Genomic DNA, 27,794 nt, shown 5'->3' on the forward strand with positions numbered 1-27,794 from the left:
AGCTGAGATCAACTTCCCAGTTTTGCTAGCTAGCTAGCTAGCCTGACTTCGAGGCACTGCTGCTTGTCGAAGATGCATTCAGCGTAGAGAAGTATATCAGTGGAATCGATCATCAGCAGAAAGGAAAATGAAGCTTTTTTAGTAATGCACAACATCGTAACATATAAAACACAAGGACGGACATCCCAGTGTCCCTTCTCCATATTAGAGAGGTCAAATCTTGACCTATCTAATATGACTGATCTTCTGTTTTCCTAGCTAGCACCATCCATCCATCCATCCGTAAATATATATATATATATATATATTGGATTTACGTCACCAACAGCTTCACTTTTCAAGCCGAGTCTAATTCTTAAATAAAAATCTGTTTAAAAAATGGAGGCTTGTGACCTCACGGCGGATAAAAGTTAACACGATCCCGCCTAAAAGGAACCGTACACCTCTTCATCTGTGTAATTGGTAAATTTGTCAGCCTTTCTAGCCCTAATCAGACCTCAATAATGTCTAGAAGTGTGTGAGTTTAAAAGAGGTGAGATCGTGTGTCTGCTCATGCAGCTCATGCAGCAAATTGGCTATTAGATATAAAGAGGTGAGGCAGAGGAAGAACCACGGAGGAAAGAAAGAGAGAGAGAGAGAGAGAGAGAGGTGACAAATGAGGACATCAAACCCCAGAATACATCTGAACGTCTGTCTCTATTCAAAACACATATGCACTGCCGTTTTTGCTCTGTGATTTTACGTTAGCAATTAAACCCTCGTTGGAGCGTCGGGTAATTTACCGAAATAATGCCTTAAATCAAGCGTTTCCTTTTCTCCGAAGCTCCTATCTTTATCTCACCCTCTAGGGAGGTATCTGTGATTCATAAAAAGAAAAACACAGTCTGCCATCCTTGTGTCATCTCCCGTCTCCCAACATGGCTGACTAATCACCGGCTGAGGCTCCGTCGTGGCTGGGTTTTTGCGACACACTGTTTACACAAAGTGCTTCTCTTCAATTTTTAATCACAGCTAAATTACGAGACCACGAGCCCAGGATGTAGGCGAGGAAAGAAAAGGTCGCGTCAGGTTTATCATCCCACCATGCACCGCAAACCTGACACGGCCAAAAAGTGTCAACAGTTTGCTATTTGCGGTTCGGGATGAGATGAGAGACGGCTATTGTTTCCCAAACCAAATTATTTTCACTGTTTACACACATGGCCTGATTTCTACCCAGTTATTACTGTTTCACAACCACACAGCAACTCTTTGATTGCTAACCAGCAAATAATTAACTCTCCAATATAAATATTTTAAGAAAGTTTCCCTGAACATGTCATTAGAAACGCTCAAATCATTTATGTCGAATAATAGAGGATTTCGAACGTTGAAGAAACAACTAAAAATGGATTTTTACGTGACTAAAATCAAGCGCTAACATCTTTAAATGACTAACGTTAGCTAAACTTCACTTAATGAACTGAAAGCAAACTAGGAGATCATCGCAAATTAATACAAAAGCAACAAAAAAACAAGGTCTCGGACTTGAGTTACACAGAGAAAAATTGATTTAGAATAGAAAACTATTAGAATTATTACTGCTTTACTTAACTGCTTACGTAAACATGCATCCAAAACCCAGGCGTCTACATTTTACTTACTTAATTGGGTTAAATTAAATTTCTTTTTGCAAATGCTCACAAAACTTAAATCAATTACACACTAACTAACGTGGAGGCATGGTTATTAAACTCTATTTGCATATGTAGGGTGTTTACAGAACTTTAAACTGATTTCAGTTACTAGTTTTCAATATTTCTTGTTTTCTGCTGGCTTTAAGGGCTAGGTTTATTGTTTTATAAAAAGTTTTGAGGATCCAGTGTTTCAGTAGAGTTGTATTTCAAGGTCAGGTCACTGAGCACTGAGTCAGGTAGATGGTTCTCTGCGACTTTGTGTAGGGTGGATGGATGGATGGATGGATGGGTGGATGGATGGATGATTTGATGGATGGATGGGTGGATGATTTAATGGATGGTGGATGGATGGATGATTTGATGGATGGTGGATGGATGGATGCATGGATGGATGGATGGATGATTTAATGGATGGATGGATCGATGATTTGATGGATGGCGGATGGATGAATGGTTTGATGGATGGACGGAAGGACGGACAGACAGATGCATGGCTTGATGGGTGGATGGATGCTCCCACTTTAGGGTGCAGCAGGTATAAGCCTTTTGTGAAAGGAGATTAAATTCAGTCACACTTATACTATAAAAATTCCATCCGAAAAGAGTTCCATAAAAATGGAAGTAAAGCCGGTACCTCCTCATTCATCGGAAATTAGCTCTGGTGTCTAGGTTTAGTAAAAAAGTCATGACCTTCAGTTAAACCATCTAGTCTCCTGTCCTGATGATCTAGACCCAGAGAGATGACGTAAATCCAGTGAGCTGAAATGAAGGAGAAGTTTTATAACACGATGGAACAATGGCAAGGTCGAGTCTTCATTTTATAGCTGATTTTATATAGGAGTTTATTTAAAAAAATAATAATTTGCATCAATAATCATCGGTTATTTTCATTCTAACTTCATTCTAATTGTTATAAGTTCTCCAGAATGCTATAATCCATGTGAAATGACATCATGTTGTCGGGAGAAGTTCGATCCTGAGCTTCGGGGTTGCTCTGTGTAAGTGTGTGTTTGGAGAGTCTCATGCTCTTCCCGTGTCTGTGTGGGTTTAGAGGTTTTCTCCGGAAACATTGTGTTTCTAGGAATTGCTTCTAGGTGTGAATAAGTGTGTGTGTGTGTGTGTGTGTATGGGGTGCTGTGATAGATTGGCGTCTAATCTCCACTGTATTTCCAGATCTCACCTAGTGTTCCTAGGATTGCTTCCGGATCCATCGACACACTGATGGGGATACAGCAGCTAGAGATACATGAATGAAAAAATCTTTTTTTTTTCTTTTTTTGCTGATATTATTTATTTATTTATTTATTTATTTATTTATTTATTTATTTATTTATTTATTTATCTATTTGTTTGTCTATTATGGGAATTTATATGTAGGACAGTCTTAGGAAGTCATATCCATTTTTCAGATGTTATTATTATTATTATTATTTTTTTTTTTTTATTATTATTATTATTATTATTATTTTAATATGAACTTATACATGTAGGGCCTTAATATTTCATATCTTTTTCTCAGATATTATTATTATTAATAATGCTCTGTATTTTTATCTGTTACTGTTATACTGTTACATATAATGCACTAATATATAATTATATTTTTCTTTATACACATTGTGCTGTGTATACAACTAGCACATATTTTTATGCACATACTCCCTTATTTATTTGTTGTTCATGTTTTTACATATTTACAATGATGATAAATTTATCTATCTATCTATCTATCTATCTATCTATCTATCTATCTATCTATCTATCTATCTATCTATCTATCTATCTATCTATCTATCTATCTATCTATCTATCTATCTATCTATAATATATATCTATAATGCAAGAATATCTTGCATCAATACCGATAATGATTAGATGATTATGGCCTCACGTAGCTTTTATGTCCATGCTACTACAACAAATTTAATCTGTAAATGTTTTTCTATTAATTTAATTAATTGATTCACAATTCTATTAATTTAATAACAATTTTTTTATTTAAAGGAAAATTGGGCCATTAATTGAAACACTTCTCTTTTTTTTTTTTCATTGGGCTTCAAACGCTATCAAATGCTGACCTCTTTAGCATGACAGACGTGCTGATGTAATCGCTGTAGTTTAGATATTTGCGTAACGAGCAATGTTCTACAAGCTCTCAATTATTCCAGCTGCAGACATCAGTCTTGGCTTGTAAGATCAAGACCACAAAAAAAAAAAACAAAAAAAAAACGCCTGTTTGCATTTCGGTTGCCACGCTTTTTTTTCGGGAACTATTGGAAAATATCCAAAAATTCCCGTTTCACAGAGACAAAAAGGAAAGTTCCCCACACGCACAGCAAATTAAACCCATGGCCACCATAAAAGTTAAAAGTAATGTTACGATTCCCCCCCCCCCCCCCTTTAATGATAAGAAGAACGTTCTGTGCGGTCACCAGCATGGTCACGCACTCGGCATTCGAATGCCACCTGCGAATTATTGGCCCGTGGCGAGTTTTTCCCCCTGCTTTTAACACACACTAATGTATTGTGTGTTCTGTATCGGCGCTGACAAAATAAAAGAACAGTCGCTAATCTGACTCTGGTTCAGGCAGCGGACGCCCACCGCTAGCACATCTGGGGAGCAGCTGAGAGCTTCTGCCCCGAAAAACCGACACTCTCCCGCCTCAGCAGATCGCAGGAGCCTAAGGGCGCCTTGGCGCAGCTTCTACAGTTGTCCTTTTTATAAAAGACAAATAAGCACAAACTCTGGGCCGCCGTCCAAATAGCTGTCTCTGACACCACGCTGGAAAGAAGACTCTGGCTGCCCTGACGTGTGATCTCAGAGTGTTAAAAGGCCGTGGCTTTTCTTTTCTTCTCTTTTCTTCTCTTAAACATGAGATGCTTTCTCAAAGCGGTGTGTTCTGGTGCACACTCCGCATTCCTTAATTAATCTTCGCCTTCAGCACGAAACAGCGTAATTTGCGAAGCCACTTGATGGCGTCAAAAGGTTTTAGACGCTGACAAGTTTTTGGAATTTGGGAAAGTGCTGGTTCTAGATGTGCGGTAGGCCTGTTGAATTCTCCTTTCCAAGCTTGTGTGTACACGTCCAGAGCGATCGTCATGTTGACGTCGATCTGTCAAAGAAACCGCCACTCACTGTTTGTTTCCTCTTTGTCTCAGTTTAAGGTGTTGTCACGTTCGGTCGGGAAAACCAGGAACAAAAGGAAGAAAAGTTATTAAAAATAGAAGAAGAAAAGCTAATGTGTGTGATTTCTCAAAATAAGCGGTTTTTCGTTTCTTAACATAAAAGGAAAATTCCCGTTTAAGGGAGCTACAAACAAAACAAAAACAACGCCTCTGGAAATAACTGAACGTAATAAGTACCCCTAATATGATTACTCGCTAAATAAGGATTAAGTCAGAACCAGAAACAGCTTTATGTTTGAACACATTTTGTTGTTGTAGTGGAGAACGTAATCACATATGAGACAAGTGGCTTAATTTAAAATTAAAAAAAATAAACAAAAACACATCTGTTTTGGGAGACGTAGATCCAGCTGTTTATTTTATTTTATTTTATTTTATTTTAATTGACATTATTGTTTGTATCATATATACAAGACCTGTATTGATGACAATTACTGGCAAAAACCAGCATGACTCACACACACACACACATGCTAAGTAAACTCATCATTGTTTGCTAATAAAAGGCATCATGTTGAACACATGCAGACACATACACACACACATATACACACACACACACACAGACTTCCCCTGAATCTGCCTCACACACCAACGGCCTTAAAATGGAAACAAGAAGCTTTTGGGTTTCGGCATCAAAGCCATTAATAAGCGATGGATAACCAGAAGCCGCTCTCGAGCCCAGGCCAAACCAAACACACAATTAAACACATGCCTAGCAGTGCCGGAAAACTGCTTTCAATACCGCTCGAAGCCAGCACGAGTGGTTGCTGAAAACCTCAAACCCAAACTAATGAAAGACAACGCCACTCCATCAGCATACAGGCGAAACGGAGGCCGCAGTTCGAGCGAAAACATGCGGTGTCAGAGATTTCATTACGCTGACCTTTGCAGCCAGGAGACAGCAGGGTTTTTAGGAGCTTCATTTATAAAGGGGAAGTGAGGAAGGGAGGAAGTGAGGCGACGTGCAAGTTACACCAGGGAACATGTACAGCATAGACACAAAACTGCACAAATAACACAAGGATCAAAATGAGCAGTAAACTATAAAAAAAACTAAATCAGATCAATATGAGGTGTGAACACTCTGTCTTTAAAACCACATCGCTTCTGGAGGTTTATAAAGATATGAGCTTATAGAAAATTCCACTTAAAAGGACCATAGCTCATGACAATTTTACTTATATAAAATAAAATAAAATAAAATAAAATAAAATAAAATAAAATAAAATAAAATAAAATAAAATAAAATAAAATAAAATAAAATCTAGACTATTGTATACTAGGAATAAATGTAAAAGAACACGAGGCAATTTAATTTTTTAATTAAAAAGAAATAAAACAAGAATTTCATATAAAAAAATAAAAACAAAGAAATAAAAGACTATTGTATACTAGGAACATAAGACATACTAGGAACTAAAAGAACATAAGACAATTTGATTATTTAAATAAAAAGAAATAATACATCAATTTCATATTTCAAAAATGTCATTCTTATACTTATTCTCATAATAAATGCCGTAAATCAAGCAAATATCATACTTTAAAATAATAAAATAACATATATGTCAAGTGATTTCTTTTTTACATTCACTTCTGTTAATGTAAATACATTTTTATAAAACAAATGAATTGCATATTTAAAATGAAAAAATATATGTAAATAATAAATACATTTTAAAAAATATAATTGAGATTTAATGATAAATACATGTATATCAAGAGAATTGTTTTTACTGAAATTAAAAAAAGAATTTCATTGAAATAAATCATGAAAAGCTTAAATAGATAAAATATAAAATTTCATATTTGAAATAAAGTAAAAACTTTTGTACATTTTTGTATCTAGTTTTTAAGCATGCATGGGCATCTACAAGAGTAGAAGTAAGTAAATTCTACATCGTGTGAGGATAATAAATCAGATATAGATTTAGACTCCACATCCCGCCTTGGTGTTTATTACCGTTTCTGATCGAACATCATAACAGTGTTAGCTCGCAGGATTCTGATTCATACAAAAATAATGAGTTTAACACCATCACCGCTGAGCAAAGTGATGTTCCAGTCAAGCCTGAGAATGAAAGAGGTCACTGTAGTATTTATGTCCGCATTCGGTCATTTTGACAACAAATTTATTGTGTTCGTAGGAAAAGATGATGAATTGGGCAAAGAACAGGAGGGCTATAGAAGAGGAAAAATTTATGGATAATTTATGTGCAATTTAATTAAAAAAAAAAAAATAATAAAAAAAATGCTACAGCACTGATGTTAATTGTGCTTAAGGTGTCTACAGGTTCAACCCAACAACTAAGTGGTCAATCAGTTGGTTTCCTTTTTCTCAAAAGTTACCAGAACATTTGGCAGATCCCATTATACAGAGTGACTTACATTTATCACATTTATACAGTTGAGGAGTAAGGGCGTTGCTCAGCAGTGGTAGCTTGGTGGACCTGGGATTCGGACTCACAACCTTCTTATCAATAGTCCAACACCTTAACTAAGCTACCACATCCCCTTGGACTGGGATGAATTACTCTGTTTCTCTTTCTATAAACACTACAGGGACGTTGGTTGTAGTAGTTAGTACTGTAGTCTGATGTTCTAGAATTTTCCAAGCATTACATTGGACAGTGTTCTAGAATCACTCAATTTTTACACTGTAGCACACAGTGGATCAAGTGTTCTTGAATATTCCAATCGTTAGACTGTAATGGATTCCATAATGGTATTATAATGTAATGCACAGTGAATCTGACGTTCTAGAATGTTCCGGTTTTTTACACTCTAGCACCAGTTAATCAGATGTTCTTGAATGTTCCAGATTTACATTGTGGCACACAGTGTTCTAGAATGTTCTAGATCAACTTCTCAAAATGACAATTATTACACTGATCACACACAGTAGACTTATGTTCTAGAACGTTCCAAATATTACACCGTCCCTGTTCTAGAATCCTCCAATAATTACAGCGTACTCTGTTCTAGCACTTTACAATCGTTATGGTACCTTATTACAGCACACCGCTGTCTGATGTTCTGGAACATCCCCATGACCGCCCTGTACTCTGTTCTAGAGTCTTGCAAAAATATTACAGTGACATGAACAGTTGTCTAATATTCTGGAATATTCCCATTATTACAGTGCAATGCACAGTGGTCTGGTATTTAGGTCTAGAACGTTCCATCGGTTAGATGTGTTCCAGTTATCATAGTTTATTGAGCAGTCAGTCAGAAGATGTTCTAGAAGGTTCTGCTTGTTACAGTTTAACATCATTGCCAGGAATGTTCCAGTTTTTTTTTTTTACACTGTAGCACACAGTGAGTCAGGTGTTCTAGAATGTTTCCATTATTACAATATAGCACACAGTAAATCAGGCGTTCTAGAATGTTCCAGTTCTTACATTGTAGCACACAGTGAATCAGGCGTTCTAGAATGTTCCAGTTCTTACATTGTAGCACACAGTGAATCAGGCATTCTAGAATGTTCCAGTTCTTACACTGTAGCACACAGTGAATCAGGCGTTCTAGAATGTTTCCATTATTACACTGTAGCACACAGTGAATCAGGCGTTCTAGAATGTTCCAGTTCTTACACTGTAGCACACAGTGAATCAGGCGTTCTAGAATGTTTCCATTATTACACTGTAGCACACAGTGAATCGGGCGTTCTAGAATGTTTCCATTATTACACTGTAGCACACAGTAAATCAGGCGTTCTAGAATGTTCCAGTTCTTACATTGTAGCACACAGTGAATCAGGCGTTCTAGAATGTTCCAGTTCTTACATTGTAGCACACAGTGAATCAGGCGTTCTAGAATGTTTCCATTATTACACTGTAGCACACAGTGAATCAGGCATTCTAGAATGTTCCAGTTCTTACACTGTAGCACACAGTGAATCCGGCGTTCTAGAATGTTTCCATTATTACACTGTAGCACACAGTGAATCAGGCGTTCTAGAATGTTCCAGTTCTTACATTGTAGCACACAGTGAATCCGGCGTTCTAGAATGTTTCCATTATTACACTGTAGCACACAGTGAATCAGGCGTTCTAGAATGTTCCAGTTCTTACACTGTAGCACACAGTGAATCAGGCGTTCTAGAATGTTCCAGTTCTTACACTGTAGCACACAGTGAATCAGGCGTTCTAGAATGTTTCCATTATTACACTGTAGCACACAGTGAATCAGGCGTTCTAGAATGTTCCAGTTCTTACACTGTAGCACACAGTGAATCAGGCGTTCTAGAATGTTTCCATTATTACACTGTAGCACACAGTGAATCAGGCGTTCTAGAATGTTTCCATTATTACACTGTAGCACACAGTGAATCAGGCGTTCTAGAATGTTTCCATTATTACACTGTAGCACACAGTGAATCAGGCGTTCTAGAATGTTCCAGTTCTTACACTGTAGCACACAGTGAATCAGGCGTTCTAGAATGTTCCAGTTCTTACACTGTAGCACACAGTGAATCAGGCGTTCTAGAATGTTTCCATTATTACACTGTAGCACACAGTGAATCAGGCGTTCTAGAATGTTCCAGTTCTTACACTGTAGCACACAGTGAATCAGGCGTTCTAGAATGTTTCCATTATTACACTGTAGCACACAGTGAATCAGGCGTTCTAGAATGTTTCCATTATTACACTGTAGCACACAGTGAATCAGGCGTTCTAGAATGTTTCCATTATTACACTGTAGCACACAGTGAATCAGGCGTTCTAGAATGTTTCCATTATTACACTGTAGCACACAGTGAATCAGGCGTTCTAGAATGTTCCAGTTCTTACACTGTAGCACACAGTGAATCAGGCGTTCTAGAATGTTCCAGTTCTTACACTGTAGCACACAGTGAATCAGGCGTTCTAGAATGTTCCAGTTCTTACACTGTAGCACACAGTGAATCAGGCGTTCTAGAATGTTTCCATTATTACACTGTAGCACACAGTGAATCAGGCGTTCTAGAATGTTCCAGTTCTTACACTGTAGCACACAGTGAATCAGGCGTTCTAGAATGTTTCCATTATTACACTGTAGCACACAGTGAATCAGGTGTTCTAGAATGTTTCCATTATTACACTGTAGCACACAGTGAATCGGGCGTTCTAGAATGTTCCAGGTCTTACATTGTAGCACACAGTGAATCGGGCGTTCTAGAATGTTTCCATTATTACACTGTAGCACACAGTGAATCAGGCGTTCTAGAATGTTTCCATTATTACACTGTAGCACACAGTGAATCAGGCGTTCTAGAATGTTCCAGTTCTTACATTGTAGCACACAGTGAATCAGGCGTTCTAGAATGTTCCAGTTCTTGCATTGTAGCACACAGTGAATCCGGCGTTCTAGAATGTTTCCATTATTACACTGTAGCACACAGTGAATCCGGCGTTCTAGAATGTTCCAGATCTTACACCTGTAGCACCCAGTGAATCAGGCGTTCTAGAATGTTTCCATTATTACACTGTAGCACACAGTGAATCAGGCGTTCTAGAATGTTCCAGTTCTTACACTGTAGCACACAGTGAATCCGGCGTTCTAGAATGTTTCCATTATTACACTGTAGCACACAGTGAATCAGGCGTTCTAGAATGTTCCAGTTCTTACATTGTAGCACACAGTGAATCAGGCGTTCTAGAATGTTTCCATTATTACACTGTAGCACACAGTGAATCAGGCGTTCTAGAATGTTCCAGTTCTTACACTGTAGCACACAGTGAATCCGGCGTTCTAGAATGTTTCCATTATTACACTGTAGCACACAGTGAATCAGGCGTTCTAGAATGTTCCAGTTCTTACACTGTAGCACACAGTGAATCCGGCGTTCTAGAATGTTTCCATTATTACACTGTAGCACACAGTGAATCAGGCGTTCTAGAATGTTTCCATTATTACACTGTAGCACACAGTGAATCGGGCGTTCTAGAATGTTTCCATTATTACACTGTAGCACACAGTGAATCAGGCGTTCTAGAATGTTTCCATTATTACACTGTAGCACACAGTGAACCAGGCGTTCTAGAATGTTTCCATTATTACACTGTAGCACACAGTGAATCAGGCGTTCTAGAATGTTTCCATTATTACACTGTAGCACACAGTGAATCAGGCGTTCTAGAATGTTCCAGTTCTTACATTGTAGCACACAGTGAATCAGGCGTTCTAGAATGTTTCCATTATTACACTGTAGCACACAGTGAATCAGGCGTTCTAGAATGTTCCAGTTCTTACACTGTAGCACACAGTGAATCCGGCGTTCTAGAATGTTTCCATTATTACACTGTAGCACACAGTGAATCAGGCGTTCTAGAATGTTTCCATTATTACACTGTAGCACACAGTGAATCAGGTGTTCTAGAATGTTTCCATTATTACACTGTAGCACACAGTGAATCGGGCGTTCTAGAATGTTTCCATTATTACACTGTAGCACACAGTGAATCAGGTGTTCTAGAATGTTTCCATTATTACACTGTAGCACACAGTGAATCAGGCGTTCTAGAATGTTTCCATTATTACACTGTAGCACACAGTGAATCAGGCGTTCTAGAATGTTTCCATTATTACACTGTAGCACACAGTGAATCAGGTGTTCTAGAATGTTTCCATTATTACACTGTAGCACACAGTGAATCAGGCGTTCTAGAATGTTTCCATTATTACACTGTAGCACACAGTGAATCAGGTGTTCTAGAATGTTTCCATTATTACACTGTAGCACACAGTGAATCAGGCGTTCTAGAATGTTCCAGTTCTTACATTGTAGCACACAGTGAATCAGGCGTTCTAGAATGTTCCAGTTCTTACATTGTAGCACACAGTGAATCAGGCGTTCTAGAATGTTTCCATTATTACACTGTAGCACACAGTGAATCAGGCGTTCTAGAATGTTCCAGTTCTTACACTGTAGCACACAGTGAATCAGGCGTTCTAGAATGTTTCCATTATTACACTGTAGCACACAGTGAATCAGGCGTTCTAGAATGTTTCCATTATTACACTGTAGCACACAGTAAATCAGGTGTTCTAGAATGTTCCAGTTCTTACATTGTAGCACACAGTGAATCAGGCGTTCTAGAATGTTTCCATTATTACACTGTAGCACACAGTGAATCAGGCGTTCTAGAATGTTTCCATTATTACACTGTAGCACACAGTAAATCAGGCGTTCTAGAATGTTCCAGTTCTTACATTGTAGCACACAGTGAATCAGGCGTTCTAGAATGTTCCAGTTCTTACATTGTAGCACACAGTGAATCAGGCGTTCTAGAATGTTTCCATTATTACACTGTAGCACACAGTGAATCAGGCGTTCTAGAATGTTCCAGTTCTTACACTGTAGCACACAGTGAATCCGGCGTTCTAGAATGTTTCCATTATTACACTGTAGCACACAGTGAATCAGGCGTTCTAGAATGTTCCAGTTCTTACACTGTAGCACACAGTGAATCCGGCGTTCTAGAATGTTTCCATTATTACACTGTAGCACACAGTGAATCAGGCGTTCTAGAATGTTCCAGTTCTTACACTGTAGCACACAGTGAATCCGGCGTTCTAGAATGTTTCCATTATTACACTGTAGCACACAGTGAATCAGGCGTTCTAGAATGTTCCAGTTCTTACACTGTAGCACACAGTGAATCCGGCGTTCTAGAATGTTTCCATTATTACACTGTAGCACACAGTGAATCAGGCGTTCTAGAATGTTTCCATTATTACACTGTAGCACACAGTGAATCAGGCGTTCTAGAATGTTCCAGTTCTTACACTGTAGCACACAGTGAATCAGGCGTTCTAGAATGTTTCCATTATTACACTGTAGCACACAGTGAATCAGGCGTTCTAGAATGTTTCCATTATTACACTGTAGCACACAGTGAATCCGGCGTTCTAGAATGTTTCCATTATTACACTGTAGCACACAGTGAATCAGGCGTTCTAGAATGTTTCCATTATTACACTGTAGCACACAGTGAATCAGGCGTTCTAGAATGTTTCCATTATTACACTGTAGCACACAGTGAATCAGGCGTTCTAGAATGTTCCAGTTCTTACACTGTAGCACACAGTGAATCAGGCGTTCTAGAATGTTCCAGTTCTTACACTGTAGCACACAGTGAATCAGGCGTTCTAGAATGTTTCCATTATTACACTGTAGCACACAGTGAATCGGGCGTTCTAGAATGTTTCCATTATTACACTGTAGCACACAGTGAATCAGGCGTTCTAGAATGTTTCCATTATTACACTGTAGCACACAGTGAATCCGGCGTTCTAGAATGTTTCCATTATTACACTGTAGCACACAGTGAATCAGGCATTCTAGAATGTTTCCATTATTACACTGTAGCACACAGTGAATCAGGAGTTCTAGAATGTTCCAGTTCTTACACTGTAGCACACAGTGAATCGGGTGTTCTAGAATGTTCCGGTTCTTACACTGTAGCACACAGTGAATCAGGCGTTCTAGAATGTTTCCATTATTACACTGTAGCACACAGTGAATCAGGCGTTCTAGAATGTTTCCATTATTACACTGTAGCACACAGTGAATCAGGCGTTCTAGAATGTTTCCATTATTACACTGTAGCACACAGTGAATCAGGCGTTCTAGAATGTTTCCATTATTACACTGTAGCACACAGTGAATCAGGCGTTCTAGAATGTTTCCATTATTACACTGTAGCACACAGTGAATCAGGCGTTCTAGAATGTTTCCATTATTACACTGTAGCACACAGTGAATCAGGCGTTCTAGAATGTTTCCATTATTACACTGTAGCACACAGTGAATCAGGCGTTCTAGAATGTTTCCATTATTACACTGTAGCACACAGTGAATCAGGCGTTCTAGAATGTTCCAGTTCTTACACTGTAGCACACAGTGAATCAGGCGTTCTAGAATGTTCCAGTTCTTACACTGTAGCACACAGTGAATCAGGCGTTCTAGAATGTTTCCATTATTACACTGTAGCACACAGTGAATCAGGCGTTCTAGAATGTTTCCATTATTACACTGTAGCACACAGTGAATCAGGCGTTCTAGAATGTTTCCATTATTACACTGTAGCACACAGTGAATCAGGCGTTCTAGAATGTTTCCATTATTACACTGTAGCACACAGTGAATCAGGCGTTCTAGAATGTTCCAGTTCTTACATTGTAGCACACAGTGAATCAGGCGTTCTAGAATGTTCCAGTTCTTACATTGTAGCACACAGTGAATCAGGCGTTCTAGAATGTTTCCATTATTACACTGTAGCACACAGTGAATCAGGCGTTCTAGAATGTTCCAGTTCTTACACTGTAGCACACAGTGAATCAGGCGTTCTAGAATGTTTCCATTATTACACTGTAGCACACAGTGAATCAGGCGTTCTAGAATGTTTCCATTATTACACTGTAGCACACAGTAAATCAGGTGTTCTAGAATGTTCCAGTTCTTACACTGTAGCACACAGTGAATCAGGCGTTCTAGAATGTTTCCATTATTACACTGTAGCACACAGTGAATCAGGCGTTCTAGAATGTTTCCATTATTACACTGTAGCACACAGTGAATCAGGCGTTCTAGAATGTTTCCAGTTCTTACATTGTAGCACACAGTGAATCAGGCGTTCTAGAATGTTCCAGTTCTTACATTGTAGCACACAGTGAATCAGGCGTTCTAGAATGTTTCCATTATTACACTGTAGCACACAGTGAATCAGGCGTTCTAGAATGTTCCAGTTCTTACACTGTAGCACACAGTGAATCCGGCGTTCTAGAATGTTTCCATTATTACACTGTAGCACACAGTGAATCAGGCGTTCTAGAATGTTCCAGTTCTTACACTGTAGCACACAGTGAATCCGGCGTTCTAGAATGTTTCCATTATTACACTGTAGCACACAGTGAATCAGGCGTTCTAGAATGTTCCAGTTCTTACACTGTAGCACACAGTGAATCAGGCGTTCTAGAATGTTTCCATTATTACACTGTAGCACACAGTGAATCAGGCGTTCTAGAATGTTTCCATTATTACACTGTAGCACACAGTGAATCAGGCGTTCTAGAATGTTTCCATTATTACACTGTAGCACACAGTGAATCAGGCGTTCTAGAATGTTCCAGTTCTTACACTGTAGCACACAGTGAATCAGGCGTTCTAGAATGTTTCCATTATTACACTGTAGCACACAGTGAATCAGGTGTTCTAGAATGTTTCCATTATTACACTGTAGCACACAGTGAATCAGGCGTTCTAGAATGTTCCAGTTCTTACACTGTAGCACACAGTGAATCAGGCGTTCTAGAATGTTTCCATTATTACACTGTAGCACACAGTGAATCAGGCGTTCTAGAATGTTCCAGTTCTTACACTGTAGCACACAGTGAATCCGGCGTTCTAGAATGTTTCCATTATTACACTGTAGCACACAGTGAATCAGGCGTTCTAGAATGTTCCAGTTCTTACACTGTAGCACACAGTGAATCAGGCGTTCTAGAATGTTCCAGTTCTTACACTGTAGCACACAGTGAATCAGGCGTTCTAGAATGTTCCGGTTCTTACACTGTAGCACACAGTGAATCAGGCGTTCTAGAATGTTCCAGTTCTTACACTGTAGCACACAGTGAATCAGGCGTTCTAGAATGTTCCAGTTCTTACACTGTAGCACACAGTGAATCAGGCGTTCTAGAATGTTTCCATTATTACACTGTAGCACACAGTGAATCAGGCGTTCTAGAATGTTCCAGTTCTTACACTGTAGCACACAGTGAATCAGGCGTTCTAGAATGTTTCCATTATTACACTGTAGCACACAGTGAATCAGGCGTTCTAGAATGTTCCAGTTCTTACACTGTAGCACACAGTGAATCCGGCGTTCTAGAATGTTTCCATTATTACACTGTAGCACACAGTGAATCAGGCGTTCTAGAATGTTCCAGTTCTTACACTGTAGCACACAGTGAATCAGGCGTTCTAGAATGTTTCCATTATTACACTGTAGCACACAGTGAATCGGGCGTTCTAGAATGTTTCCATTATTACACTGTAGCACACAGTGAATCGGGCGTTCTAGAATGTTTCCATTATTACACTGTAGCACACAGTGAATCAGGCGTTCTAGAATGTTCCAGTTCTTACACTGTAGCACACAGTGAATCAGGCGTTCTAGAATGTTTCCATTATTACACTGTAGCACACAGTGAATCAGGCGTTCTAGAATGTTTCCATTATTACACTGTAGCACACAGTGAATCGGGCGTTCTAGAATGTTTCCATTATTACACTGTAGCACACAGTGAATCAGGCGTTCTAGAATGTTTCCATTATTACACTGTAGCACACAGTGAATCGGGCGTTCTAGAATGTTCCAGTTCTTACATTGTAGCACACAGTGAATGTTCTAGAAATTTACAATCATTATGCGACCTTATTACAGCACCGCTGTCTCATGTTCTGGAACATTCCAATGACTGCCCTGTACTCTTATCAAGAATACTGCAAAATATTACAGTGGCATGATCTGATTTTCTAGAATATTCCCATTATTGGAATGTACATCTACAGTGTAATGTAATGGACAGTGGTCTGGTATTCTAGAACGTTCCATCGGTTAGATGTGTTCCAGTTGTCATGCTTTATTGAGCAGTCAGTCAGAAGGTGTTCTAGAAGGTTCTGCTTGTTACAGTTTCCGGATTAAGAAAAGTGTGTAATAGATTCATCAGACAGTTTATATTGGTATTAAAAAGCGGGACAGAACAACACTACATCTGTAGTACATCTATACATCTACAGTTGCCTTAACGGTTCCATAAATACAAACACACGTCTTGTCCTTTTGCCCACAGAGCACTACATATTCAACATGCAGGGGAACAAAATAGGCCCAATAAAAAACCAACACAAAACATTTGGCTTCAAAGCGTTGCCTTTTAATATTCATTAAAAGTCTGAAGGATCGCATTATGGCACTTAAGCGTCGGTGTAGCGTGTACCTTTGATCTGAGTGGGTTGTGTTTTGTCTGGGTTCGGCTGGATGACAATAAAAATAGTTGGCACTTTGTACAGCTTGCCAAGTCAAAGCACACCGACTGTGTGGTACCGAGGTTCTCCAGTGTGTTCTCCTACATGTACAGATCTTATGTCGATGACAGGGTCAACTCTTTCAGCTCTTGATAGTGCTCAGGTTACTGTTTAAAGTTTCCTTCAGGTTTACTCTGGGTTCTCCGGTTTCCTCCCAACTCATGTATGTTTCCACTAAATGTTAATGTTCCACTTAGTTGTTAATGTGTGTGTGTGGTGCATTGTGATCCATCAAGGGTGTACTCCCATGTCATGCCCAGTGTTCCCAGAAACCAGTAATTAAATCGGTTAATTAAGCTTGATGTCATATACGTGTCAAGAGATGTGCAGACAGAAAATTAGCAATGAGTCACTTATGAGTCAAATCGAGTCGACTCTTTTGGGTGAACTGGGTTCACCAATAAGGGTTGACTCTTTTGAGTTATGATTGACTCATTGCAATTTTTCTGTCTGTATATCTCTTGACAGAGAGAGAGAGAGAGAGAGAGAGAGTGAGAGAGAGGGAGAGAGAGAGAGAGAGAGAGAGGAGAGAGACTTCAGTAAGTCAAAGCAATCGACTCAATTCACCAATAAGGGTCGACTCTTTGACTTATAATTAACTCTGCTATTTTTCTGTCTGTATATCTTTTAACAGAGAGAGAGAGAGAGAGAGAGAGAGAGAGAGGAGAGAGTCTTCAATAAGTCAAAGCAATCGACTCAGTTCAAGAATAAGAGTCGAATCTTTTGACTCATCAGTGACTCATTGCTATTTTTCTTTCTGTATATCTCTTGGCAGAGAGAGAGAGAGAGAGAGAAAGGGAGAGAAAGAGAGAGAGAGAGAGAGAGAGAGAGAGAGATCAATAAATAAAATTCAACAATAAGAGTCGACTCTTTTAACTCATAAATCGTGCCAGTTCAGCAATAAGATAATCAGTGGAGAATCAACTCTTCCGGGTGAACTCATCCGATTGCTTTCGACTTTGTTAGGCAAATGCTACGAAGTTCACCGAGTGAATAGAGACGATCCGAGTGAAAAAGAGAGTAGATCTAAAAACAGGAAAATGCGGGAAAAAAGACGTCAGATAATTTGCCATGGCTTGTGCTGTACAGTCATGGAACATGGACAACAAAAGCAGATGACTTAAATCAAGCGCTCCGGTGCTTGTTGTAAAACGTTGCAATTTTAGAAGAGAGACAATTATGGTCACCTAACCTCCCTTTTTTTCCCCGCAGCAGAAGGGGATGTGTGTTTCTCTATATACAGACTTTTATATAATGTCTTTCAGCCTGCCATTTTTGCATGAGGTTGAAAACAGGGGCCCTTTTGTATGTCAAACCTCACGTTTTAATGGCGCTCCAATAAAACTGCTCCCTGATCATGGTATTGAAATCACAGGGCCGAGGAAATGCTTCCCTCTCATGCCGTCTGGAAGCGATCCTAGCCGAGGAGGTACACCACATCTTACAACAGGCTGCCTGCGTTTCTGCTGTAGTGGTATGCGTGTGTGCGCGTGTGTGTGTGTGTGTGTGTGTGTGTGGGGATGTGGGGATGTGTGAGCACTCATTTATAGGGGCATAATCTTCATGTATTAAGTGGTGAATGTATTTTGTGAATCAGTTTTATGGTCTTCGGTCAGCACTTTGTGGCGTCGGCCAAACAGGTCGTGTCAGAGTTGGGAGTTTGGTGGAAATAAAGGGCCACCAGGAATTTCAAAGGAGGCATCGTTAATCTTAAAGCCTTCAAATTAGAGACTTGTTTATCAGATGTTATTGTGAGAGGCAGTAAATTATATTTTGACCGGGGAGATATATTAAGCAGAACCCATTTGGTTTCAATGTACAATGACTTAGGGTTTGTTTAAAGGGGAAGAAAATAAATGAATAAATAAATGTAAATATTAAAATAACAATAGAAAGTTACAAAAAAAATACAATAACAACCGAGACTAATATATATATACATATATATATATATAACTAATCTTTGAAAAAATGGATGCTTTGAATAATAAAAGGTTCTAGTTTTCCTAAAAAGGTTCCTCTTTCTAAAAGGGAAACTCTGTGTTACAGGATATAAACAAGACCATTATGAACAGCACAATTCTTTGGATTGTGGAAATCCTTCAAGTTCCAGTGTCGAAACCCTCAAGATAGTGTTCTCTTTTAGATGAGATTCTAATAAGGACGCTTTAAGCAAGCTAGAACTCCAAAATAATCTTTAAGGAACCTGTTGAGTTGTTAAGAAATTGGAGAGAGAGAGAGAGAGAGAAAGAGACATATGGTGCACTTTGGTAACTTAATACCAACTATGTGAACTTGATCAAATGTGCCTGATTAATAATAATAATAATAATAATAATAATAATAATATATGATATATATGCTGTAGGGGGTATTTATTTCTTTTCACTGGCATGATTTGTATCATTTAAGAGAAAGTGTAACTACAAATCTAGTCTTTAAACTGTGGTGAAACCTTGCCATCCTGGTGGGCGCGGACTCTTCCTGGGTGACTCCGCCTCATCCAAGGTGACATGAGGACACAGTGAAACGCTTCGATCAGACAGCGGCATCTTCCCCACCTTCACTTAGTAAGAGAGGTGTTCATCGCTCCAGGACAGTTCCAGAAACTCTGAGAACCTTTGCCAAGCAGCACTGAAGCTGTTCTGGCAGCCGATGACGGCCTAACACCATCTATAAAGAAGAGAACTGGCTTAAAGAACAAACGTTCACACACAGATGAACCCAAAACACGAACGGCGCTTCCTGTGCTTTGTGCCTTGACTTCCTGGGAGCAAAAAGTCACGCATTGTCATCTGTCAATTCACATCATATATGATGAACATGGATTCCGAACAAAAAAACCCACATCGACTACAAAAGAGAGATTTTATTTATTTATTTTTTTTCTGAAAATGGACCACGAACCAAAAATAGAGCATCAGCAAGAAAAGAACCCTGTGACTGTAATCAATCCCGAGGACTCCAGCATGGAAGAGCTAAATAATGGAGTTCAGGTTTTGATATAACTATTACTGCCAGCGAAGGAAGCTTTGATGTTAATGGAAACCACTGGGCAGCAATCTGCTTTACAGCACTGACAAATAACAGCTTCCTATGGTGCAGCACTGAAAAGTTAGGGCACAGCCGAGACACATTCACTCCACATGCTCGTTAATACGGATAAAAAATCGTTCTCATTGTCTCCGAGTGCATTGTGGGTAGGATGCGGCGTAAGCGCTTGCTTTTCGAGGCAATGCCTCGAGTTTCACTAAGGCTACTGGACGACGTTGGCTTGTTTTGCCTGGAAGTTCTTTTGAAGAAACCACATCACAATTCGCAGAAATATTAATAAAGCATACAGGTGGCCCTGTTGAAAATAAATAAATAAATAAATGAATAAAAAAATTTAAAATTCCCCACATCTATCACAGATTTAATTCGAGTCTGTTACTAATATGGCTCTCTACAATAGCCTACTTTTTACTTTTACGCTTCCTGCAATCGATTCAGTTCACCAATAAGAGTCAATTCTTTTGACTTATAATTGGCTCAATGCTATTTTTCTGTCTGTACATCTCTTGGCAAAGAAAGAGAGAGAGAGAGAGAGTTCAATAAATCAAAGCAATCGACTCAATTCACCAAAAAGAGTCGACTCTTTTGACTTATAATTGACTCAGTGCTATTTTTCTGTCTGTACATCTCTTGGCAGAGAATGAGAGAAAGGGGGGGGGGGAGAGAGACTTCAATAAATCAAAGCAACCAAAAAGAGTTGACTTTTTTGACTTATAATTGACTCACTGCTATTTTTCTGTCTGTACATCTCTTGGCAGAGAACGAGAGAAAGGGAGAGAGAGGAGAGAGAGAGAGAGAGAGAGAGAGAGAGAGAAAGATTTTAAAAGACCTTTATTTACACTTCATCAAAAAACACAAACAAAAACAAAATACACCAAAACAAAATAAAAGATGTGAAAGCACACATAATAAGAACTTATAACATACTAAATAAATAACATTTGCAGCAGTACTAACGAGAACGAGAGAAAGGGAGAGAGAGAGAGAGAGAGACTTCAACAAATCAAAGCAATTGACTCAATTCACCAATAAGAGTCGACTCTTTTGACTTATATTTGACTCAGTGCTATTTTTCTGTCTGTATATCTCTTGGCAGAGAAGGAGAGAAAAAGAGAGAGAGAGAGAGAGAGAGAGAGAGGGAGAGAGGGAGAGAGAGAGAGAGAGAGAGAGAGAAAGAGAGAGAGAGAGAGAGAGAGAGAGAGAGAGAGAGAGAGAGAGAGAGAGAGAGAGAAAGTTCAATAAATCAAAGCAATCGACTCAGTTCACCAATAAGAGTCGACTCTTTTGACTTATAATTGACTCACTGCTACTTTTCTGTCTGTACATCTCTTGGCAGAGAACGAGAGAAAGGGAGAGAGAGAGAGAGAGAGACTTCAATAAGTCAAAGCAATCGATTCAGCAATAAGATTTGACTCGTTCTCATTGTCTCCGAGTGCATTGTGGGTAGGATGCGGCGTAAGCGCTTGCTTTTCAAGGCAATGCCTCGAGTTTCACTAAGGCTACTGGACGACGTTGGCTTGTTTTTCCTGGAAGTTCTTTTGAAGAAACCACATCACAATTCGCAGAAATATTAATAAAGCATACAGGTGGCCCTGTTGAAATAAAAAAAAATTTAAAAAAATAAAAATAAAAATTTCCCCACATGGGAAGTCTATCATTATAGCAGGAGATTTAATTCGAGTCTGTTTCTAATATGGCTCTCTACAATAGCCTGCTTTTTTCCTTCGCTTCCTGCTACAAGCATGTTTCACCTTTGATTCTGGCCATTCGCTTTCATTCTTCGCTTTGTTCTGTCTCGATATTTTTATATGCGCTCATTATATCATCAATGGCTAGAAGACATCCCTCGCGAGAGGGTCATCCTGCGGTGACGCAATGCGCAATAACACAAAACATCTCCTGCGGTGCAAAGTGGGAACAGAAAATTGGCCCGACAAAAGACGCTGGAGGATTTGATGGGCTACAGAAGGTCGGGGTTTTTTTGTTCCTCTTTGCTTTCTTTTTTTTGGTCAAGCCAGTGCCATATCTGAGCAAAACCGAGGTTGCTGAACATAAAGCATTGTAAAGATCGGACGCAGAAAGACAGGGACTCACGAAGTCCAGGACACTCGGCGAGACAAGCAGACTCCAGATGATTGACAGCTGTAATATTCCGAACATAAACCGTACAAGATCGCAGATCGAGACGAGACGAGGAGAATTAACAGTCGTGAACTTTACTATGTCCAAAAAAAAAAAGAAAAGTGGAACAACTTCCTTTCCAAAAGGAAAAAGCTCTATGCCTATTACTCCTGAACACACACACACACTGTATATGTTCTTTTTGCTGCATATGGATTCGCTTTGGACTAGGTATATCTCAAACAGATCCTTTTCTTCTCAAGCTGAAAGGAGAAAGGAGGAAATGTAGGTTATAAATAGGAATCAAAAGAGCCCTCGCGTTTATTGCAATAGGATGCCAGAGACACCAAGATCTTTGAACGTACGAGAGCTTTGAGCTTTTTACAAGACAGGTGAAGGCAACACATGTGTTAAATCACTGTACCCGCCTGGCCTTGGTCAAGCATGCCATAAAAGAAAAGAGATTACAAAGAGGTCTAATGAAGACACTGATCAAAGCCTGTAATGGTAATATGGAACAGGTGTTTTCAAACCTTCAGCACAGAAGGGGGCCACGGCTTATGTCTTTCGCAGACGTGCTCTTTCGTCTTCAGCTGAAACGAATAACCGCCTGAGCGCTTTTCAACACTCTCTCTCAAAAAAAAAAGATTATGAGGTATCTGCTGTCCTTTTTTTCCTCCCTCTCCTCAGTCTATGCTCCTTTGATACAGAAATGTTCCTACATATTCTTTCACAGTTTGAAGTGTTGTGTGTGAGGGAAAAAAAAAAAACCCAAAAAAACCAGCCCAGCACTTGTTCGTGGAACTTTTTTGGCTGTGAAGCACCTGGCTGCGATCTGCCGAGAGTTGAAAGAGACTTGGCACCATTCAGTGCTGGAGTGGGTTCAAAGAATGATTGTATTTTATATGGGCTGCAAAGTCCTGCTTCTGATTTCGAAGCCTACTGAAGCTGAAGCAAAATGACGTGTCTACATATTTATCAAATATCATGCAACGTTTAAGAATTTGATCAACGTCCCGAGACGAGACTCGTTTGTCGCAGGGTGGCGTGATAGAGGGTGCAGAAGGTAAGAGTGAGTGGACAGGGTTGCCCGGTCACTGCTATAGGGTCCTAGGTGTGACCATGAGATCAGGCCATGGTGCATTTCTTTTTATTTTCCTCTGAAGGTCACATCCAGACACGTGCTGGAGGGGGGACTGACCAAGAGAAATTGCTTCTAGGTGTGAATGTGGGTGTGTGTGTGTGTGTGTGTATGAAGCCCTGCAATCGACTGGGTCTGCAATCATAGATAGGATCCAGATCCACCACCACCCTGACCAGGATAAGATGAATGAATGTTTGTTAATAAAGAATACAATAAAATAATCTCTCTCTCTCACACACACACACACATACATACACACACACACGTATACAAAAAACATCAAATCCCGCCCTAAACGCATGCAAACTTTATTTCACAACATGTGTATATCAGCATTTGGTCTTTGATCCATTTTTTATTTCTTTTTTATTAAAACATCCTTATGTTCAGAGTCGTGAGGATACGGTTTTCCTTCCGTCTTCCGGCAAAAAGCTGAGCGTTACGCGTTCCTGCCGCAAGAAATCTGGGAAATGTAGTTCTGCCGTGAAAGATGCGTGAATCTCTTCGCCGCGCGTGGCAAACAAATCGCGTTGAGTCACGATATTATCGATCACGCATTAAAATCGAGAACGAATCGCTCGAAAGCGATCGTCTCACTGTTTCCCAAAACGGGGTTTAATACGTATGCGGAAGCGGACGCGAACTACAAGTCCCGCGCCGACGCGTCGTGAACTCGAGGCAGTGTAAACAGTACTCCAGGAACATGAAGAGATCGGATGACAGTGAGAGGGAAAAGAGGAGAAAGGTATCGCTTGTACTTTTCTCTCAGTTAGTTCAGACAGCACACACACACTTGCGGAGTTGGTGAGGAGTGTATGCGCGCGCGTGCGTGTGTGTGTGGGAGAGTGTGTGTCCAGGCTGCAGTTGCATGCTCTGTTTCTCTGTCTCAGAAGCTTTCCCCAAACCTGCGCGTCTCCCATTGCTGGCGTTTTCCATGTGATTTTTTATTAATTTTTTTGCTTTCTTTCTTTTTATGATGATTTATTTGGAATGAAATGTTCCTGTGTGTTTGTGCACGCGGACAGCAGGGAGATATAATGACCAGCGAGGTGTCCCTGCTTTTCTAGGCGACTGTCCTCGTGCTCTTCTGTTCAGAAATAAGAGTTTGGCAAAGAGATTTTTTTGTTTTTGGTAAAGATTTTCTGCTTGAGAATGTTGGTGGAATCGTGACAATGAATGAAAACAGGAGATAAAGCTGTTATGTCTCTCATCCAGACTTGGAGTTATCCTTTCCAGGCTCCTTGCATAATCTGCATCATATATATATATATATATATATATAGAGAGAGAGAGAGAGAGAGAGAGAGAGCTCTGGAAAACAAATAAGAGACCACTGCCCAATCTCAAGATTTGAACCCTATTGAAAACCTCTGGAATGTCATCAAGAGGAAGATGGATGGTCACAAACCATCAAGGAAAGCTGAGCTGTTTGCTTTTTTTGATATAACGTTCCCCAACAGCAATGTGAGAAACTGGTGGAGAGCATGGAGCCAAAACTCATGCAAATCGGGGTTATTCCACCAAATACTCATTTCTTAATGTTATTTAGCCAAAGCATTAACACAATTTGTTTACAAATGATTTGCATTTTGTTTTATTTGAGTTATTAAAGCTCTGCAAATACCGCATGATCTTGGGTTATTCTGATGTGTTGTCATTTCCTTGAAATATACACTCTAAATAACAATAGTTCTATTTGGAATTTGGGAGAAATATTGTCAGCAGTTCACAAAAAAATGAAACAAAACTGTTCATCTCACCAATACATGAACCTGTAAGAAAAAAAACATAAGAAACTGATTATTTTGCAGTGGTCTCTTATTTTTTCCAGAGCTATATATATATATATATATCATCTATTAGTGGTGAAAAAACAGAAGGAAGAGCGAATGAATGCATCACATGTAGACTTTTCTGTAGAGCTCAGTGATTTATAGAGTTTTCATCATTTCCACTGATCATATTAGAACATTATATCACACCGTAAGAGCTAACAGCCAATCAGAAAGCCTTGAAGTATTGAATAATTTATCCTTTCACTAAGCAAGGGTATAAACTGCATCATCTTTTCCATGGGAATGGGAATGTTTAACGATGAGGCCCGAATACAAGATCAATCATTCATGCAGAAAGTGTTTAAAGGCTAAAAAAATCTAAATTATTAGTTTCTTTCTTTCTTTCTTTCTTTCCTTCTTTCCTTCTTTCTTTCTTTCTTTCTTTCTTTCTTTCTTTCTTTCTTAAATGCTGCTTATTTGAATAAATGGAATTCCATGCACAGGAATTCTTTAAAAAATTCCTTAAAAAAATTAAAATATTAAAAAAATAATAATAATAAACAAATTCTACTACAGGGTCGTAGGTGTGACCCTGAGATCAGGCCATGGTTCATGCATTTCTTTTTATTTTCCTCTGAAGGTCCAAACACATGCTGGCAGGTGGACTGGCCAAGGTAAATTGGTTTTAGACCTCACATATTATACCAGAAGTAAATAATAATTAAAAAAAAAAAAAAGTCTAAAATATTTACAGTTTTTTTTTACATACATTTACAAAAGATGCATAGCTTTCTTACTTATATACTTTTATTTTTTTTCATTGATTTTCCATGCCTAGGAATTCTTTAAAAAAAAATAATAATAATGATAATAATAAAATCTTCAAAAAGCCTCACATATTATACCAGAAGTAAATAATAATTATAAAATAAAGTCTAAAATATTTACAGTTTTTTTACATTTACAAAAGATTCTTTCTTAGCTATGTACTTTTATTTTTGTAATTATGTTAATTTTTTAAATATAAAAGAACACCAGCATTCAGATGATTTTTCTTGCTTGTTTGTTCTGCTGAACAGATAAAGCCGTGAATGTCTCAGCTCTCAGGACGAGACTCGAATTAAGAAATGGAGAGAAACAGCATGTTGTTGATCAGAGTGACTTCACTGTGCGCGAATTCGACAAGAATCTCTGCGGCTCTTCAACACAAAGTTTCTATCATTTTATCATTTATTTTACTCTTCATTACCTGTTGAGCTTCACAGCCCTGATTTCAGTTTAGTAAACATTCCTGACTTCATTAATACTGACTAGACGCTACTGCTAGCCTTTAACGCAGTCTCCGCTACAATCAATCAATCAATCAATCAATCAATGGAATAATGGAAATCACAACGCAGATAGGTTTATCATTGAGTTTTCCAAGTTTTTAACTTATCAGACTTTTAATATGGATTTGGTCTCAAAACTCGACATGTAGCTTATTAGTGATGATAATTTGAGTTCAGGAATAAAAAGCTCTAAGAAGCGAATTAACAAGAAATGTGAATGTTCTATGCATGTAATTAAGAAAGCGAATACAGTGGAACCTCGGCATATGAATTTAAATCGTTCTTAAGGTGAAAATTTGTATTGTGAAATGAATTTTCCCATAAGAAATAATGTAAATGCAGATAATCCGTTCCAGCCACCCAAAAATATGACCAATATTCCCAATCCGAAGCGTATGTAAACTGTATATCTGCTTACAAAGAACTGACCCAAGCCAAGGATTCCATGTCAAGGGTCCACACAGGAAGTCGTGCCACCAAGCTTGGGCTGAAAATAGAACAGACCGCCCACGCCACCAATCTGTTAACAAAAAAATGCCTAGCTTTTGAACGCATTGCGAAGGCAACGTTGGTATCGTGGGTTGACTCTTTCCAAACAGCTTCACTGACTGAAAACAAATTCGTAACCTCGCGTCGGTTGGATTCGCTTGGCTTTCCACTGACACTAAGAAGTTTTGAACGGCTCTTGGATGTATGCACTACTTAGCCGGTGTTCGGTTCGGTTTGTACGTATGACGAAAATGCTTCGTATGCCAATGCAAATTTCTTGCAAAATTTCCATTCTTAAGGTGAAAATTCTTAAGAGAGGGCATTCGTATGCTGAGGTTCCACTGTAGCTGATAGGGCTGTCACCTAGTACAGCATCACCGAATAATATGCAGTCATATGAGGTTGTATGCTTGGTGCTTATCCGCTCGTCTGTGCCTCTCACTGAGTTTCTGATTCTTTGTGGGATGGTGAGCCTTAAGATTTGTTGTCGTGAAAGTCTAACACTAAATTGTATTTTAGTTGACAAGCCTTATCTTTGACCATAACTTTGCCATCTATGGTGTAGACCCCAAAATACTTCCACACGCTGCTTTTTTTACCTGATTTTGGGTCATAATTGTCCTCTCAAGGCGGCTCCGCTACTTGCCGTTATAGCTTGTTATTTTCGGGTCATTAGCAAAATTTACTGATGGGTCAAGAGGGCATTCCAGACATTTAGGGCTCCCCCTGCTGGATCAGATGCTAACCAACAATAATTAATTAATTAATTAATAATTTAATGCGCTTAGACTGCACATTCATATTCGTTTGGCCAAGTTATACTTCAAATAGGAATTTTTCACGTCATGTTTGAGTGACGGCTCTAATAGTTGAAGAGTATCAGTTTTTGTGTATAAAGCTGTAAAGGTTTCCTTTTAAGGTCCACTGCATGCATCTTTCCAG

At 39.0% G+C, this 27,794-nt stretch overlaps 1 protein-coding gene across 6 annotated transcripts in view; it reads left to right on the forward strand.

Annotated features, from left to right (window-relative positions):
- The first annotated feature begins 23,805 nt into the window (after window positions 1–23,805).
- Window positions 23,806–27,794, forward strand: part of fto (FTO alpha-ketoglutarate dependent dioxygenase) — a 175,232-nt gene continuing 171,243 nt past the window's right edge. Inside the window, exons 1-3 of one of the 6 annotated variants that reach the window (XM_058381918.1) lie at window positions 23,806–24,002; window positions 25,673–25,706; window positions 26,112–26,308. In XM_058381918.1, coding sequence (XP_058237901.1) covers window positions 23,961–24,002; window positions 25,673–25,706; window positions 26,112–26,308 — 273 coding nt within the window. In that variant the 5' untranslated portion in view covers window positions 23,806–23,960. The remainder of the gene's footprint in view (window positions 24,003–25,672; window positions 25,707–26,111; window positions 26,309–27,794) is intronic. The other 5 variants (XR_009203813.1, XM_058381915.1, XM_058381914.1 and 2 more) reach the window with 5 other exon arrangements.

Source organism: Hemibagrus wyckioides, linkage group LG27 (assembly GCF_019097595.1).
Source record: "Hemibagrus wyckioides isolate EC202008001 linkage group LG27, SWU_Hwy_1.0, whole genome shotgun sequence".
Classification (NCBI taxonomy): domain Eukaryota; kingdom Metazoa; phylum Chordata; class Actinopteri; order Siluriformes; family Bagridae; genus Hemibagrus; species Hemibagrus wyckioides.